Source organism: Elephas maximus, chromosome 20, assembly GCF_024166365.1.
Source record: "Elephas maximus indicus isolate mEleMax1 chromosome 20, mEleMax1 primary haplotype, whole genome shotgun sequence".
Classification (NCBI taxonomy): Eukaryota; Metazoa; Chordata; class Mammalia; order Proboscidea; family Elephantidae; genus Elephas; species Elephas maximus.
The window spans coordinates 55,873,733-55,886,730 of NC_064838.1; the positions used below are offsets into that span (position 1 = coordinate 55,873,733).

At 57.7% G+C, this 12,998-nt stretch overlaps 1 protein-coding gene across 2 annotated transcripts in view; it reads left to right on the plus strand.

Annotated features, from left to right (window-relative positions):
* The window catches only part of TEX264 (testis expressed 264, ER-phagy receptor), a 37,491-nt gene extending 26,087 nt beyond the window's left edge, over positions 1–11,404 (plus strand). For both annotated transcript variants that reach the window (XM_049862499.1, XM_049862500.1), the window contains 2 exons: positions 7,153–7,321; positions 10,822–11,404. In XM_049862499.1, the coding sequence (XP_049718456.1) occupies positions 7,153–7,321; positions 10,822–11,111 (459 nt within the window). In that variant the 3' untranslated portion in view covers positions 11,112–11,404. The remainder of the gene's footprint in view (positions 1–7,152; positions 7,322–10,821) is intronic.
* Positions 11,405–12,998: the final 1,594 nt, after the last annotated feature.

Below are 12,998 nucleotides of genomic sequence, written 5' to 3' on the forward strand. Positions count from 1 at the left end.
AGGCCCGGGAGATTGGGTTGGGTCCTCCAGGCGCTAGGAACCACAGCTAATGTCTGAGCAGATGAGTGATGGTGTTCAGCCTGAGCTTCAAAACAGGACTCCCAAGCATAGGGAGAGGAGGAAGAGGAGCCAGAGGGTACCAGAAGTTAGCTGAGAGTAGCCTTCAGATACCTCCAAGCCAGGAGGAGCTAACCCCCCCGCCCCACTGTACCAAGGCTTGGCTTCCCTGGCACACCTTAGGGAGCTCCCCATGACTGTTGAGGAGAGGGCCCCAGGCCTCTTCCTTCTGCTGGCCCAGGCACTCACACCTGCTCTCCAGCCTCTCTGGCTTCCCTCCTCCCACCCCCATTCTCAAGACTGAAAGCACAAGGCCAGCCTTTGCTGGGGCGGGCGTGGGAGCCACCACTCTCGAAATATCAGCTCGGATATCGTAGCTTGGCAGCCCTGTAGGACCCTGGAGGCTGAGACTTGTCTGGTTAGTGCTGTAGGATTGAGCCATCAACAACCCAGAGGGAGCCTTCGTCCTCAGGCAGATGGGACTTACCAAGAACTGTTGCTCTTCTCCCAAAGCTTGGGATTCCGGGGGCTAGGGAGGGAGGAGAGATTCTGAGCAGGTGACAGAAGGACCTTGCCCTTTAGCAGATCCCACAGCTAAGGAGAGGCTATCTGTCGAGTTATCAGACAGGAAACCTGGGGCTCCAAGACAGGAAAGGGCTTTCCGGAGGGGTGGAGCGGCCCATCAGAGATTGGCCAGTGGGAGATGAAATTCAGAGCCTTCACCTTCCACCTCATCCTTTCCTCCCCCCACCTCTCCATTCCCAGTTGCCCACCTGTCCTTCCCCTCTGGCACCTCCGGACTCCTCTGGCTTCCAGGTGCTTGGCTTCACTGCTCCATCTGTACCGAGCAGCCTTCCTGCTGCTGGATAATCAATCAGTCAGCAACATTTTTGTCAGCTTGTGAGCCGGACAGGGCTCAAGGTCCTTGTCTGCACAGACATGACGAAGAGTGGCTGGACCTAGGAGAGGGGTGGGCTAGAAGCCTGCTGTGGTAGGAGGGCCGTCTGGGAGGGCTGTGGCTCCCTGCCCCAGGTTTGGAAGGGAGAGCGGTAGCGTCCTGGGGCTGACTCCCCTGTTCTCTAGCCCATTTCCCCATAGGGTGCTTACCCTCGTGCTCCCCTGCCCTCTGGTCCTGCTCCATGAGGGCCCAGGAAGGCCAGAGCTGGCTGAGCTGGGGTTGGGGTTGGCCATCTGGGTCTGGGGCAAGGAAGGGCTGGGCATGGCTGCTGGGTCAGGGGCTTCTCAGGCCACCTGGCACCAGGGCACTTGAGGACCTGTGGCCTCTGCGCCTGATTCAAGGGACTCTTTCCCCCAGCTTCTCAGTGCCACAGCCAACCCTGGTGCTTAACTGCCTCCCAGGCCCCCTTATAGGCTACCCAGGAAGCCAGGGCCTAGGTAATGCCAGGGAGATGAGCAGAGGTGTAAATTGCATGGCGAGCTGCCGGCTCTGAGGTGAAAATGAAAAGTCCCCAGGCAGTGGCAGCAGCAGGCACAGCAGGCTGGGGTGCCAGGCTCAGCACCCCGCTCTCCCGCCCCGCTCTGCCTCACACCTTCCATTACTGCAGACTTCCCCAGGCTCCCACCCAACCTGCTCAGCCTGCCTGGCTCCTCTGTTCCCTGAATGTGGAGTCCCCAGACCAGCCCTGGGCTAGACCCAACTCTGAGAGGGCCTTCATCTCTTGCTTCTGTTATATTTTCTAACTGGCTGACTGCTGCACAGAAAAATGGACTGGCCTTTTGTTGATTTTGTGATCTTAGTGTTTGTGATAGTTTCATCGTTGATTCTTTTTGGGTTTTCCAAACATACATTCATTCTGTTTTTAAATAATTGATGTTTTTATTCATCTTTTCCATTTCCTCATTTCTTTTGAGATCATCTGTTCCAACCCCTTTAATTCATAGTTGGGGAAACTGAGGACCAGAGGGAAGCCACCCATTTGTCAGTAGCCAGGCCAAGTTTCTGAACTCCTGCCTGGGGCCCTCTGCCACCTCCTGTTCCCTCTCTCCCTCCCAGGTGGCCCCATCTCTTGCTCTCTGTCTCCTTTGCCCATTGTTCTCAGGGCTTTGGGCCCTCCTATATGGGGAGGAGGCCAGAGGTGTTCACCAGCCCCTCTGAAGGCTCTCCCTGTTGGCACTGCGTGGCTCCCAGTGCTGTCTTTGCCTGCCCAACAGACAAGCTCTGGTTCTGGGCCAAAGGCTTTTGGGAGGTCTAATGGGGAAGAGAGGGAGCCCAGGAGAAGGAAGTTGACAGAAGTTCCTGGGCAGAATAATAACAACATACTACGTTCTAGCCACAGCCTCCCTGCTGTGCCGTCTCCCGCGTGCACTTTGCACATGCAAAGCAGATCGGCTGCCTGGGGGTCTGAGCCCCCACTCTCAGGGACCGCTGTGCGAGTGCAGGCGGAGGCATGTCAGTATCTGTGTAATTAAAAATCAGCATGCTTCGCTTCACCCAGCAAGGAGAGGCCACCACCTCGGGTGGGATGCAACAGCTGTTTGCTGGCTGGGTGGCTGCCCTGCTGTCCAGCCTGGAGTGTGGAGGGATGGGTAGGACTGGGCAGCTCAGGGTGGGTGAGGGAAGTCCAGGGGCCCTCACCCTGAGGCAGGAGGTGAGGGGCTGTGGTGGGGTGGGGACAGGGACAGGTCGGGCAGACCTCATCCCTTTCTGGACGCAGAGCTTGTATAGTTGTGTGTCCCGGTCCTTGGCCCAGACTCATTGCCCCCTCCCTTTGGGGATTTGAGGTCACCTAGCTCTGAGCAGACCCAGCCTCTGGGCAGCCTGGAGCCAGGATCTGCACTCAGTCTCCAGCCTGGGCCTGACCTCTTCTGCCTTCCTGCGCCACGCCCAGTGAAGCCAGGATACAGGCCGATACTCTGAGAGCAAGCCCAGTTCATCTCTCTTGCCTCACCTCCTTCTGATTCAGTAAGATGAGCTGGCAGAGGCGCCATGGGTCCTGTGGGGAGACCTTGGCCTAGCACACTGATCTGACCCTTTGCAGAGCCCTGAGCTTATGGGCTGAATGCTTATCCCCACCCCCACCCAGGAGGTGAGCTCAGCCTGAGGGAAGGAAGGAGTGTGGTATGTTTCCAAGGTGGCCAAGGCAGTGGCACTGCGGCAGCCTTGTGTGATCTTGGTGAGCTGCACCTTCCCTTGTCCACCAGCATCCCTGAGTGGGTGAGCCAGTGTTGGTGGCCGAGGAAACACTTGCATCATGGGTAGTATCTCAAGTCACCCTCTGTTTCTTTGTGCAGGGTAGTGGGAGGGAAGCCCTGGAGGTGTGTCTGAGGGACTGGAACTCCTGAGTCTAGTTTCCAGCAGTTCCTCTTACCACCTTGGCGTGATTTGCTCTGGCTTCTTCCTGTTAGGTGGGGAGGATTGTGGGTGTCTGCATCTCCCCCACTTTGGAGAGGACTCTTACAGTTTCCTTGAGTCTCTGTAACTGCTCTGGGCTTTGGCCTTGTCAGATGGCCAGTGGCTTCAGTGGCCAGAACAGGTTCCCCTGTCCCAGCAATGCTTCCTCAAGCCCCTGGCTACCTGGGTTGTAGGAGGCAGTGTGCTCAGGGCTGGGAGGACTCCAGGCCCATTCAAGCCCCTTAGCGGTACCAGCCCAGTATGGCATTGAGCTGGTGTCCTTGTCCATCTGCATTGGCTCACCAAGGGCTCCCTGGGGCTAGCTGAGTGAGAGGCAGCTGGCCTTGCCTTCCTCTGACGATTTTCCAATATTTACCACCTCCTCGACATGCTGCCCTGGGGCCATCGCTCCTTCTGTGCAGTGATGACCTGAGACCTGGCTGTGGCTGTCCTTCCTCCCTGTGAGGCTGTACCTGGCTGGGAGGGAAGGGCTTGTCCTCTCTGCCTGATCACTCAGGGACAGGGCATATGACTAGTTCTGTCCCTCACCCTCCATCCCAAACCCCCACCAGACCCATTCTTGCCTAGTGGGCAGAGCATGGAGAGGGGAGAGAGGTCTTCCATGAGGGGGTACAGGGTCAAGTATAAGCTTTCTCCTGCCTGCAGGCCTGGGCTGAAGTTTGCCCCTTTGCCTTCTCCCTGCCCATTCTCCCCTCTCTCTGAGTCTGAATTTTGTCAGGACCTGGCACTGGCACGTGTTATGATTTGGGGCTGAACTGTCAATGAGATTTTAATTAGCTCCATGCCCCTGTCCACTGGGGGGGTCAGGGGCCCCAAGGTGGCAGCAGGGAGGCTGAGCTTGGGTACAAGGCTGTTCCCAGGGGCCTGGGGGCAGGCTTAGGCAGCTGGCGCTCCCTGTGTGGGATGCTGTGAGGAGGGAGGGCTGGGCAGGGAAGGAAAGGCTGTGTAGCCGGGCCACAGTTTTCTCTCCCTCCTCTGTTTCCCCCGTTCCTCTGTTCTCCCGATGGCTTTGAGATGAAGGCAACGGCAAGGATGGAGGATGCAGTTTCCATGGCAACGGGGCTGTCCACAGCCAGGCAACTTCAGAGCTGGGCTCTCTCCGGAGGAGGCAGATGCGCAGAGCAGCCGCAGAGCTGCCTCCTGCCTGCCAATGAGGGGGCTGTCAGAGCAGGTGGCACAGGGTGGCTGCCGAGCGCTACCCACCCTGATTCCTGGCCTAAAAGGGAGGGGAGAAAGAGCACTACTCCCTCTTATCCTGCTCCTGCCAAGTTCATCCAGAACGGACGCTGGGGAGGTAGCTTGAGCACCAACGGGGGGCTGTGCTAGAGTCCAGTATCCCTGGACTCTGAATGGACACAGGCTCTGGTCCCTAGAACATCCTCAAGAGCCCGTCATCTACAGCCCTGAAATGGTGGGCCACCAGGTGACCAACAGCTGCTCAGCTGCAGCCTTTGGACCCTTCGAATGTCCAGAACATGGGGATGCTGGTGATGGCCATTCTCTGACTGGATTCAGGGGACCTTTTGTTCCCTCTGGCCACCAGGGAAGGACCTGGACCTTTTTCAGGGAACTGCCTTGATCCTGGCCCTGGTGACTGGGCCCAGTTTGCTGAGTGGGGTTCAGCAAACAGGCAGGTGCCTGCTCCCAATTGCTGGCAGCAGAGGGGTCTTGATGTTTCAGCGTCTCTTACCTGCTCCCTAGACTTGAGTACCTCTTGCTTCCTGATGTTGTGTTCTTGCTTAGCCTCCCCTCTGGGCCAGGGCTGGGTGGGTATCCACATAGCCACAGAGTAGGTGGAAAAGCCTAGGCAGCCTTAGGCAGCCATCGGTGTGTTCAGAGATGGGAAGAGCTGGGGGTGGCTGGCCCTTCCCTGAGGCTAGGAAGTGCTGTTGAAAAACCACCTGTGTCTGTTGTACTCCAGGCCCCTACAGCTGCCCTTGATGAGTGGGGAGGTGGACTCCTGAGCTGGTACCAGGTTGGCAACAACACTTGGCTTCAAACATGAAAAATAATGACTTCCTATGGTATCAAATTGACAGCAGCGACTCAAAAGATTAGATAGGTAACTTAGGGGGGCAGTGAGTTTATGTTAATGAGGGAGGAACACCTCAGAAAAGGAGAACGAGAATGGCTGCACAACTTGAAGAATGTGATCAGTGTCACTGGATTGTACATGTAGAAATTACTGCATTGGTGTATGTTCTGTGTGTATTCTCAACAACAAAAATAAATTATATAAAAAAAAATGATTTCCTTCACTGACCCTGGAGGTGTCAGGACTAGGGCACCCCACTCTGCAGTGAGCACACAGACTGAGGACGAAAGGCCTTGTCTGGGACACCCATGGCGTTACGGCCAAGCTGCTGCTAGACCTGGGGCCAGGCCCTCCACCCCACATGGCTTCCTGGAGGAACCTTCCCTCCAGCTGGCTGCTCGGGCCCACTCCTCCTTCCCTCTTTCCCTGTGGCCTCCTTTTCTTGTCCCTCTTCACTTTAACTGGGGGGTTCCCTTAATCCTAGGTTGGCCAGGTGGGCAGACAAGTGGAGGGCCTGGAGTGGCTTCTCCCCACCAGGCGATAAGTCTTTCATTACCACTAAGTGGAAGGCTCATTTCAGAGCTCATGGTGAGAGCCGGGCGGGTGCTATAAATAGCTGTGTTGTGAAGGTTGGCGGGTGAGCCTTGACAGGGCAGGAGCCGCACAGTCATCTTAGTGGGTAATTGCGCTCCATCACAGGAAAGGAGGGCGGGCTCCAAGCAGGAGACACTTGACCCCCGTTCTGGTTGCTCCTGCCTGCCCTAGGGCAGCTCTGGCATTCATCTCTGTGCCACCTCCACACACCCCAGGCTGGGGAGTATCAGGCTGTGTCCAGGCAGAGGGGAGTGGAATGCCTGTCTCAAAACTCGAGGGCTTCCCTAGACGCTAGTACTTCAGCCCAGAGGGTAGTCAGGGTAATGCCCACTGCTAGACCTACTTGGTCTGCCTGCCTCTTCAGCCCAGGGTTGGCCTCCTCCTCTATGGCTGCTCCAGGGGCCGGGCTGCTGAAACCCTGGGCCCAGGTGTGAGGAGAGGGAAGACCAACCACATGTAATAGCCTCAGAAACTGGTACAAGCCTGGAGCAGAAGGGAGGTTTAGCTGGCCTGGAACCCCTGTCCTGGATCTGTCGGTAACATGTCAGCAAGGGTAGGGGCTAGAGGTCAGGGCACTGGCCTCTTCTGACATCTGTTGGTCAGTCAGCATTGTCCAGGGTGGAGAGGAGGTCACAGAAAGGAGTACTGGAAAAGAAAGTGTGGCAGGTCACACCTTGCTTTGGCTTAGGCTCCTGGGATCATAGTCGTGGGTCTCTGTCCTGGGGTGGTCCAGGGATGCTAAGCTTAATGCCTCTGTGAGACCAGTGCTTTTTGGAATAACCTTTTAGTCACAGACATATGTATAGAATTAGCAGTGGCAGTTTTCTGGGTTCACACCTGCCCTAGGTCTTGTCCCAAGGACTCCTGGGTCCTCAGACCACTGCTCCCTGAAGTGTGGGGCCCTGCTGTTAGGGTGCGCTGGGTGGGCTTCCTCAGCAGAGGTTTGGGCTTGGGAGAGATTGGGGCGGGGGGCGGGGGTAGGGCCAGTCCCCCCGGAGGGAGGAGGCTGTCGACAGATTCTGGAGTCACCTAAGAGACAAGTGGGCTGGGGGCCCTGTAGAATTCATTCTTCCTTTTGCCACCCTCTGGCTAGGAGCGGAAGCTGTGTGCTCACCCCCGGCTGGAGATCTACCAGCAAGACCAGATCCATTTCATGTGCCCGCTAGCACGGCAGGGGGACTTCTATGTGCCCGAGGTCAAGGAGACAGAGCGGAAAAGCCGGGGGCCTGTGGAGGCTAGTGACATCCCTACGGATGGCACAGGTACAGGGGGTCGGGGAGTGAGGGTGGGGCCTGCCTGCAGCCCTCTCCTGGAGCCAGGGGCGTGGTTGAGGAGGCCCCTCTCTTGGTCTGGGTTGACAGAGGTGGAAGAAGGAGACACACCTACTCCTAGGGCCCACGTGCAGAATTATCTCTTCCCAGATGCGTGGAGCCACATAGATGTGGATTCACACACATTACCCCTAGCAACACAGATGCAAAGACCCTGCCCAGGTTCTCTTCAGATGCCACAGGGGCACCCTTAGAGACACAGATCTCAGGGAGTGGGAGGCTGACACTGCTCAGTGAAGGAATCACTTGAGTGGAGCTCATCAGGAAGTAAAATTAGCACTGGATCTAGAAGGTAAGGAGAAGAACAAGGTGTCCTCCTGGTCCCAGTGTAGGGTCCCACCCAGGGCCAGCTGCTTTCTCCCTGTCAAAGCTAATGGGTACAAGCAGGGGCAAGCCCCCAGCCAGATACCAGAAAGAGGGGAGCCAGGTGAAGCCTGCTGGGCAATGGCCTGACCTAGAGTGAGTCTGGCGATCAGACCCCTGCTCCTTCCAGGGGAGCCAGCCTACCTACTGGCAGCCTTAATACCCCGGATGCAGGCCAGCAGGTTTCCCGCCTGATCTCAGCCCACCTGTCTGCTATTGTTATGACCTCTTGTGACCTCATGGCTGTCCCCAGGAGTGAGGGGCCCTGCTGGTGACATCCCAGATGGTGCCAGGGAGCCCAACTCTTGGCCATCCTGATGGAACCTGGTATGACTCCTTGAGGTCCGTGACCTCTGGGAGTGGTAAGGGCTGGGGGGAGACGGGCTGTCCCCCTTCACCTCCTCCTTTAGGAGACTTCCTTGGCCATCCAGTCTTCAGCAGCCAAGGTCACCCTAGAGGGGCATGTGTTAACAGGGGCGGGAGGTATTGGGAGGCAGTCACCACTCCCTAGGGCCCATGTCCAACAGAGTTAACTTCATCTGCCACTTAATTACCTCCATGGGGCTACTCCCACCCGCCTGGCTGTGCCCGGCAGACACTCTTCAGTGCCACTACTGTGGGCACAGGACATGGCACAAGGTCAGCAGGCCCAGACAGGGCAGGAAGGGGGTGAGCCTTGACCTTCCTACAACCTCCTTCTGCTGCCTGCCACCCCCTGCTGGACCCACCCACCCAGCTTCCTTCCTTCCAAACACTGCCTGCCAGGGGTGTTGAAGGACTGCTTGACATCCACTGCAGCTGGCTGCAGCCACAGCTCCCCCCCACCCCCACCCCCACCTCCTCGGCCTGTCCTCCCCACCAGCCTTACCCGCCCACTCCTGGCGTGGGGACCAAGAGGTCTGCCCATCTCATGGGATATGTCCTGACACCCAGGGTGGGCCTGAGTGTCTGTCCACCAGATGCATGCCACTTGCACAGCAGTGTGTGGCAGGTGCCCGGCCTGCCCAAGGCTTGGCCTGTCCCTGCCTGCCTCCCCGCTGGGGCCCCGGCTTGGGCTAGGAGGTGAAAGAGGGTGATTAGCTGCCTTGCTCCTGTTATTACATTGATGTATTATTTAGCTGCAGAGAGGCGATGAATATTTGATCTTCTTGCATCGGCTGTGGGCAGAGGGGAAGGGAGGGACCGGGATGAAGGTGGCAGTATCACGTCCCTGCTCCAGCAGCCCTGGGGATTGAAGTGGTGCCCTGCCTTGTCTGGTGTCCTCTCCCCTGAGACACAGGACCTGCTCCTCTGCAGACCTTGATGGGCTGCAGGGATGCTGCTTCTCTGTCAGGGGCCCCTTTGTCAGAAGTGTCTACATGTCCCTAGGGTGTGTCCTAGCTAGCTGGGTCCTGACCTGAAGGGGAACCCCTGGGCTGTCCTCTGAGCATTCCTAGTTCAGCAGCTGGGTGGGAGGAGGTGGCTGGCTGGTAGGCAGCCAGGTTCCTGTATGGGGTCCCAGGAGAGCTTTTGGATAGGTGATCAGGCAGGAAATGACAGTTCAATGGGGCCAGGGAGAAGCTATCCCCCTCCTTCCAGGCCTGCAGTTCTCGGGTCCCTGGTTATCATTTAAGGGTTGACTGAGCAAGGGACTGGAGTCCTGCCCCAGGGTCAGAGTGACCATTCTCAACCCAAGGCTCAGCCTGGGCTTCCATGTACATGTCTCCACCACTTTGCATGCCCCTGGCCCCCTTCTTGGGGCCCCAGCAAGAGGAGGGCCCTTGGCCAGCAGATTGGCACTTCCTGGGCTCACTTCATCTCTGCCAGTAGGGACCAGAGGAGATTCTCTCAGGACTGAGGGGACTGGAGGAGCAGACCCCAAGTTCCCCCACCCTACCGCAAGCCACGGATGAGGCTCAAGGAAACTCCAGGGTCCAATCCAAATGCCAAACAGTCCCAGTCCCAGCTGTGCCTGGCTCAGGGCTCCATCACCATGGAGATGGGAGCTGGAGAAGCTGTCCCACCCTTTACCTTCTGTGATGTTCAACAGCTGCCCACCCTCTGCACAGGAAGGGAGAGGGCATCAACCTTCCCAGCCTGGATTCCTACACTTAGTGAGGCTGAGCTTTTTGCCACTCTCCCGCCTTCCAACTAGCATTCAGCACCCCTGAATGGGGGAGATGAACTGAGGGTGTGTTGGGGGCAGAAGGTGCAGGCCAGGCCCTGTCCAGGGACTCCCCAGCCAGCGGCAGTGTGCTCTCAACGTCCCCTCCTGCTGCCTGTGGCTCAGGAACCACCTGTGGGTGGGGTGGGTGGGTAGGGGCTTCTCTGGTTGCCCCAGGCAGAGCAGAAGAAAGCCCTTAAAGGGCCAGCACTCTTTATTCCAGTGCCTCCTTCCTCGTGATTGGTTGAGCAATTCTCAGGAATTCTCTACCCTTCTCCTGTCCCTGGGTCTCCTGTTCCAGCCCCTTCCTCAGGTGAGGGCTCAGAGGGCCCCCTCTGCAATGGGCCAGGCCAGGGGCCAGCTGACTTCCTGGACATGGCTCCTCCCCTGGGAGCCGGCATGCAGGGTGGGGATAGCCACAGGCCTCCTGGTCCATTCTCCAGTCCTCTCGCCTTCTGGCAGTGTTCTGTGTAGCTGGCCATGGACACACCGCCCTCTGAGCCTGAACTGGGTGGTGGGGGGGGGCGGGTACGGACACTACTTGGGCCTCTTTGTTCTCCTCTCCACCCTTCACCTCAGGGCTGAGTGGCCCTTAATGGATGGGGGTGTGGGGGAGGCAGGGGCTTTGTGGGAGTACCGGGAGCTGAGGCTAATTCAGGGTGTGGGGAGGAGCCCACAGCAGCCACCATCTCTTCCTCCTCCCTTTCTTTCTCCCTGTTGTGTCCCTCTCCTCTGTCTGCAGCCAGTCACAACAGAGGGGAGAGGGCAGCTGGGAGGAGCCTCCTGAGCTGGGGCAGCTGTATTATTCATGAGCTGACGCCTGCAGAGTTGCTGGCCTGGCCTGGCCTAAGGGCCTCTGCCCTCTCCCTGGAGGAGGTCGGGGGTCCTGGCTCCTGCTAACCTGCCCTCCCTCTTCTGGCTACAGGAGCTGACACGAGTGACACGAGTTCTGTAAGCCTGGAGGTGGGGCCTGGCAGCCGGGAGACTTCAGCCACCACACTGTCCCCTGGGGCCAGCAGCCGCTGCTGGGACGACGGTGACACCCGCAGCGAGCATAGCTATAGTGAGTCAGGTGCCAGTGGCTCATCCTTTGAGGAGCTGGACCTGGAGGGCGAGGGCCCCCTGGAGGAGCCACATCTGGGCCCTGAGGTGGAGCCTCTGGGGGCTAACAAGTGGCCCCGGGAGCCAAGTACCCCTGAGAAGGGCGAGGAGTAACCCAAGGCCCACACCTTCCCAGGGCGCAAATGCTAAGGAACTGAACAGACTCCAGCCCTCTTCTTCCTTCACTTCCTGGGCCTGGGCTGGCACGAGGGTCCAGGATGACCTACTTTCCCCGCCCCAGGCCTCTAGCTAAGCCTTCTCTTCACTGCCCTCTTGGCTACCAGGGCCAAAGGAGCCAAGGGCTATTTTCTGCACCAGCCCGCGGGGCCTGTCGCCCCTGTTGTGTTTTTTCAGACTCACATGGAGCTTCCAGGACTCAGAATAAAGCAGATGGTTTTCTTGTTTCACCTGGATCTGTGCTGTGCATTTATTTGTTTGCTCTACCTTGGGGAATCCTATGCATATAGCCAGGAGCAGGCAGGAGCCCCCCCTAATACAAGGAGAGGAAGGAATGTGGCCAGGTGCCTGAGGGGTAGGGGGGCGGAGAGAAGGGGTGCCCCACTCCCTTGCTCTGTGGCCCCAGTTGACAGCTGCCCCTGCATTGCAGCAGCCCCAGAGGCTCCCTGGGGGCTGTTGGAGGGCAGGCAGGGGCAGGGGGTGCGAGAGCTGAGTGGAGAATGGCCTTGGACTCAGGAGTGGGGAGCTCACAGCTTGCCATTGTCTGCTTCCAAGCAGTGCCTTTGTGTCTGTGGCGGTGTGTTGGTTCTCAACCGATACCTTCCTGGCTGTCGAGGACGTCCCTGCTGTGCCTGTGGGTGCCATGTTCTTGCACGTGTGATGCACACACGTACATGTCTTCTTCCATTTAGTACAGGCAGCCATGTTTGGGGCTGCCGTCCGTGTTCTGGGTGAGTCTGTGCCCAAGTGGACAGCAGGATGTGATTGTGGATGGATGTGATATCTGTGTGGGTGGCTGCATGGCTGTGTGGCCATGTGCATGTGTTGTTGTGCTTTGTGTATCTGTGTGGTTGTGTTATAGGGGTGTGTAAACCTGGCTAGTCGGGAGCGTCTCTGTAGTGGCTTTGATTGTATGCAGCTACGTGTGTGTGGCTGTGTCTCTACAGCTGTGTGCATGAGGCTGCATTTTCTTACGTAAAGCTGTGTGTGTTGCTCTGTGTCCATGTATACAGCCATGTATGTGGGCATGTCCACATGTACAGCTATGTATTATGGCTGTGTCCATGTGTTCAGCTGTGTATGTGGTTGTGTGCTTATGTGTACTGCTATGTGTGTGTGGCCATGTCCACATGTATAGCTATGTGTGTGAGGCTGGATTTATGTCCTTGTCTGTGTGTACAGCTGGGAATGGTGGCTGTGTATAGTTTGTGTCTAACTGCATGTCCGTGAGCTGTGGGGGGATTGTGCAGCCCACTTGCTGGGGCTGTGCATAACCGTATCTGTGTTTATAAAGCCCTGTGTCTTTTGTGAGGCTGCCTCGGTGAGTGGGCTGGAGCGTGGCTGGGATGGCTGAGCCGCTCCTCTAACCTGGGCACCCTCCTGCTGTCAATCCCTCTGCTGCTGGGGCCCGTTACTCACTTACCCGAGGGAGTGGCACTCTGCACCATCCAGGGAGGGGAGAGCAGCCGGTGGCAAGCCAGAGCTGGAAGACAGCGTGTCTGTCTCCCTAGCCTTGTCTGACAACTCCGAACCTTTATCTTGCTGTCACCTCACCTCCCATTAGCGATCAGGTTTGTGTTTGGTGTGTCTGTTTTGTTTGAAAGCTATTCTTTCCAGAGCAGTGGGGCATTGGGTTTCTCTGTCCAGGCAAAAAGCTCATCCTTGGTGATGGTCACCCCCTCCCCCAGCTGCCGCATGCACATGTGGGTGTGTGTGCCTGAGAGGCCTGGGCTTGGCATGTGCTCATTAACATGCATCTGAGCTGGCCTTGGCTCCACTGACACCTGTGGAAGAATGGGCAGTGCCAGGGGACTGTTCGTCAGG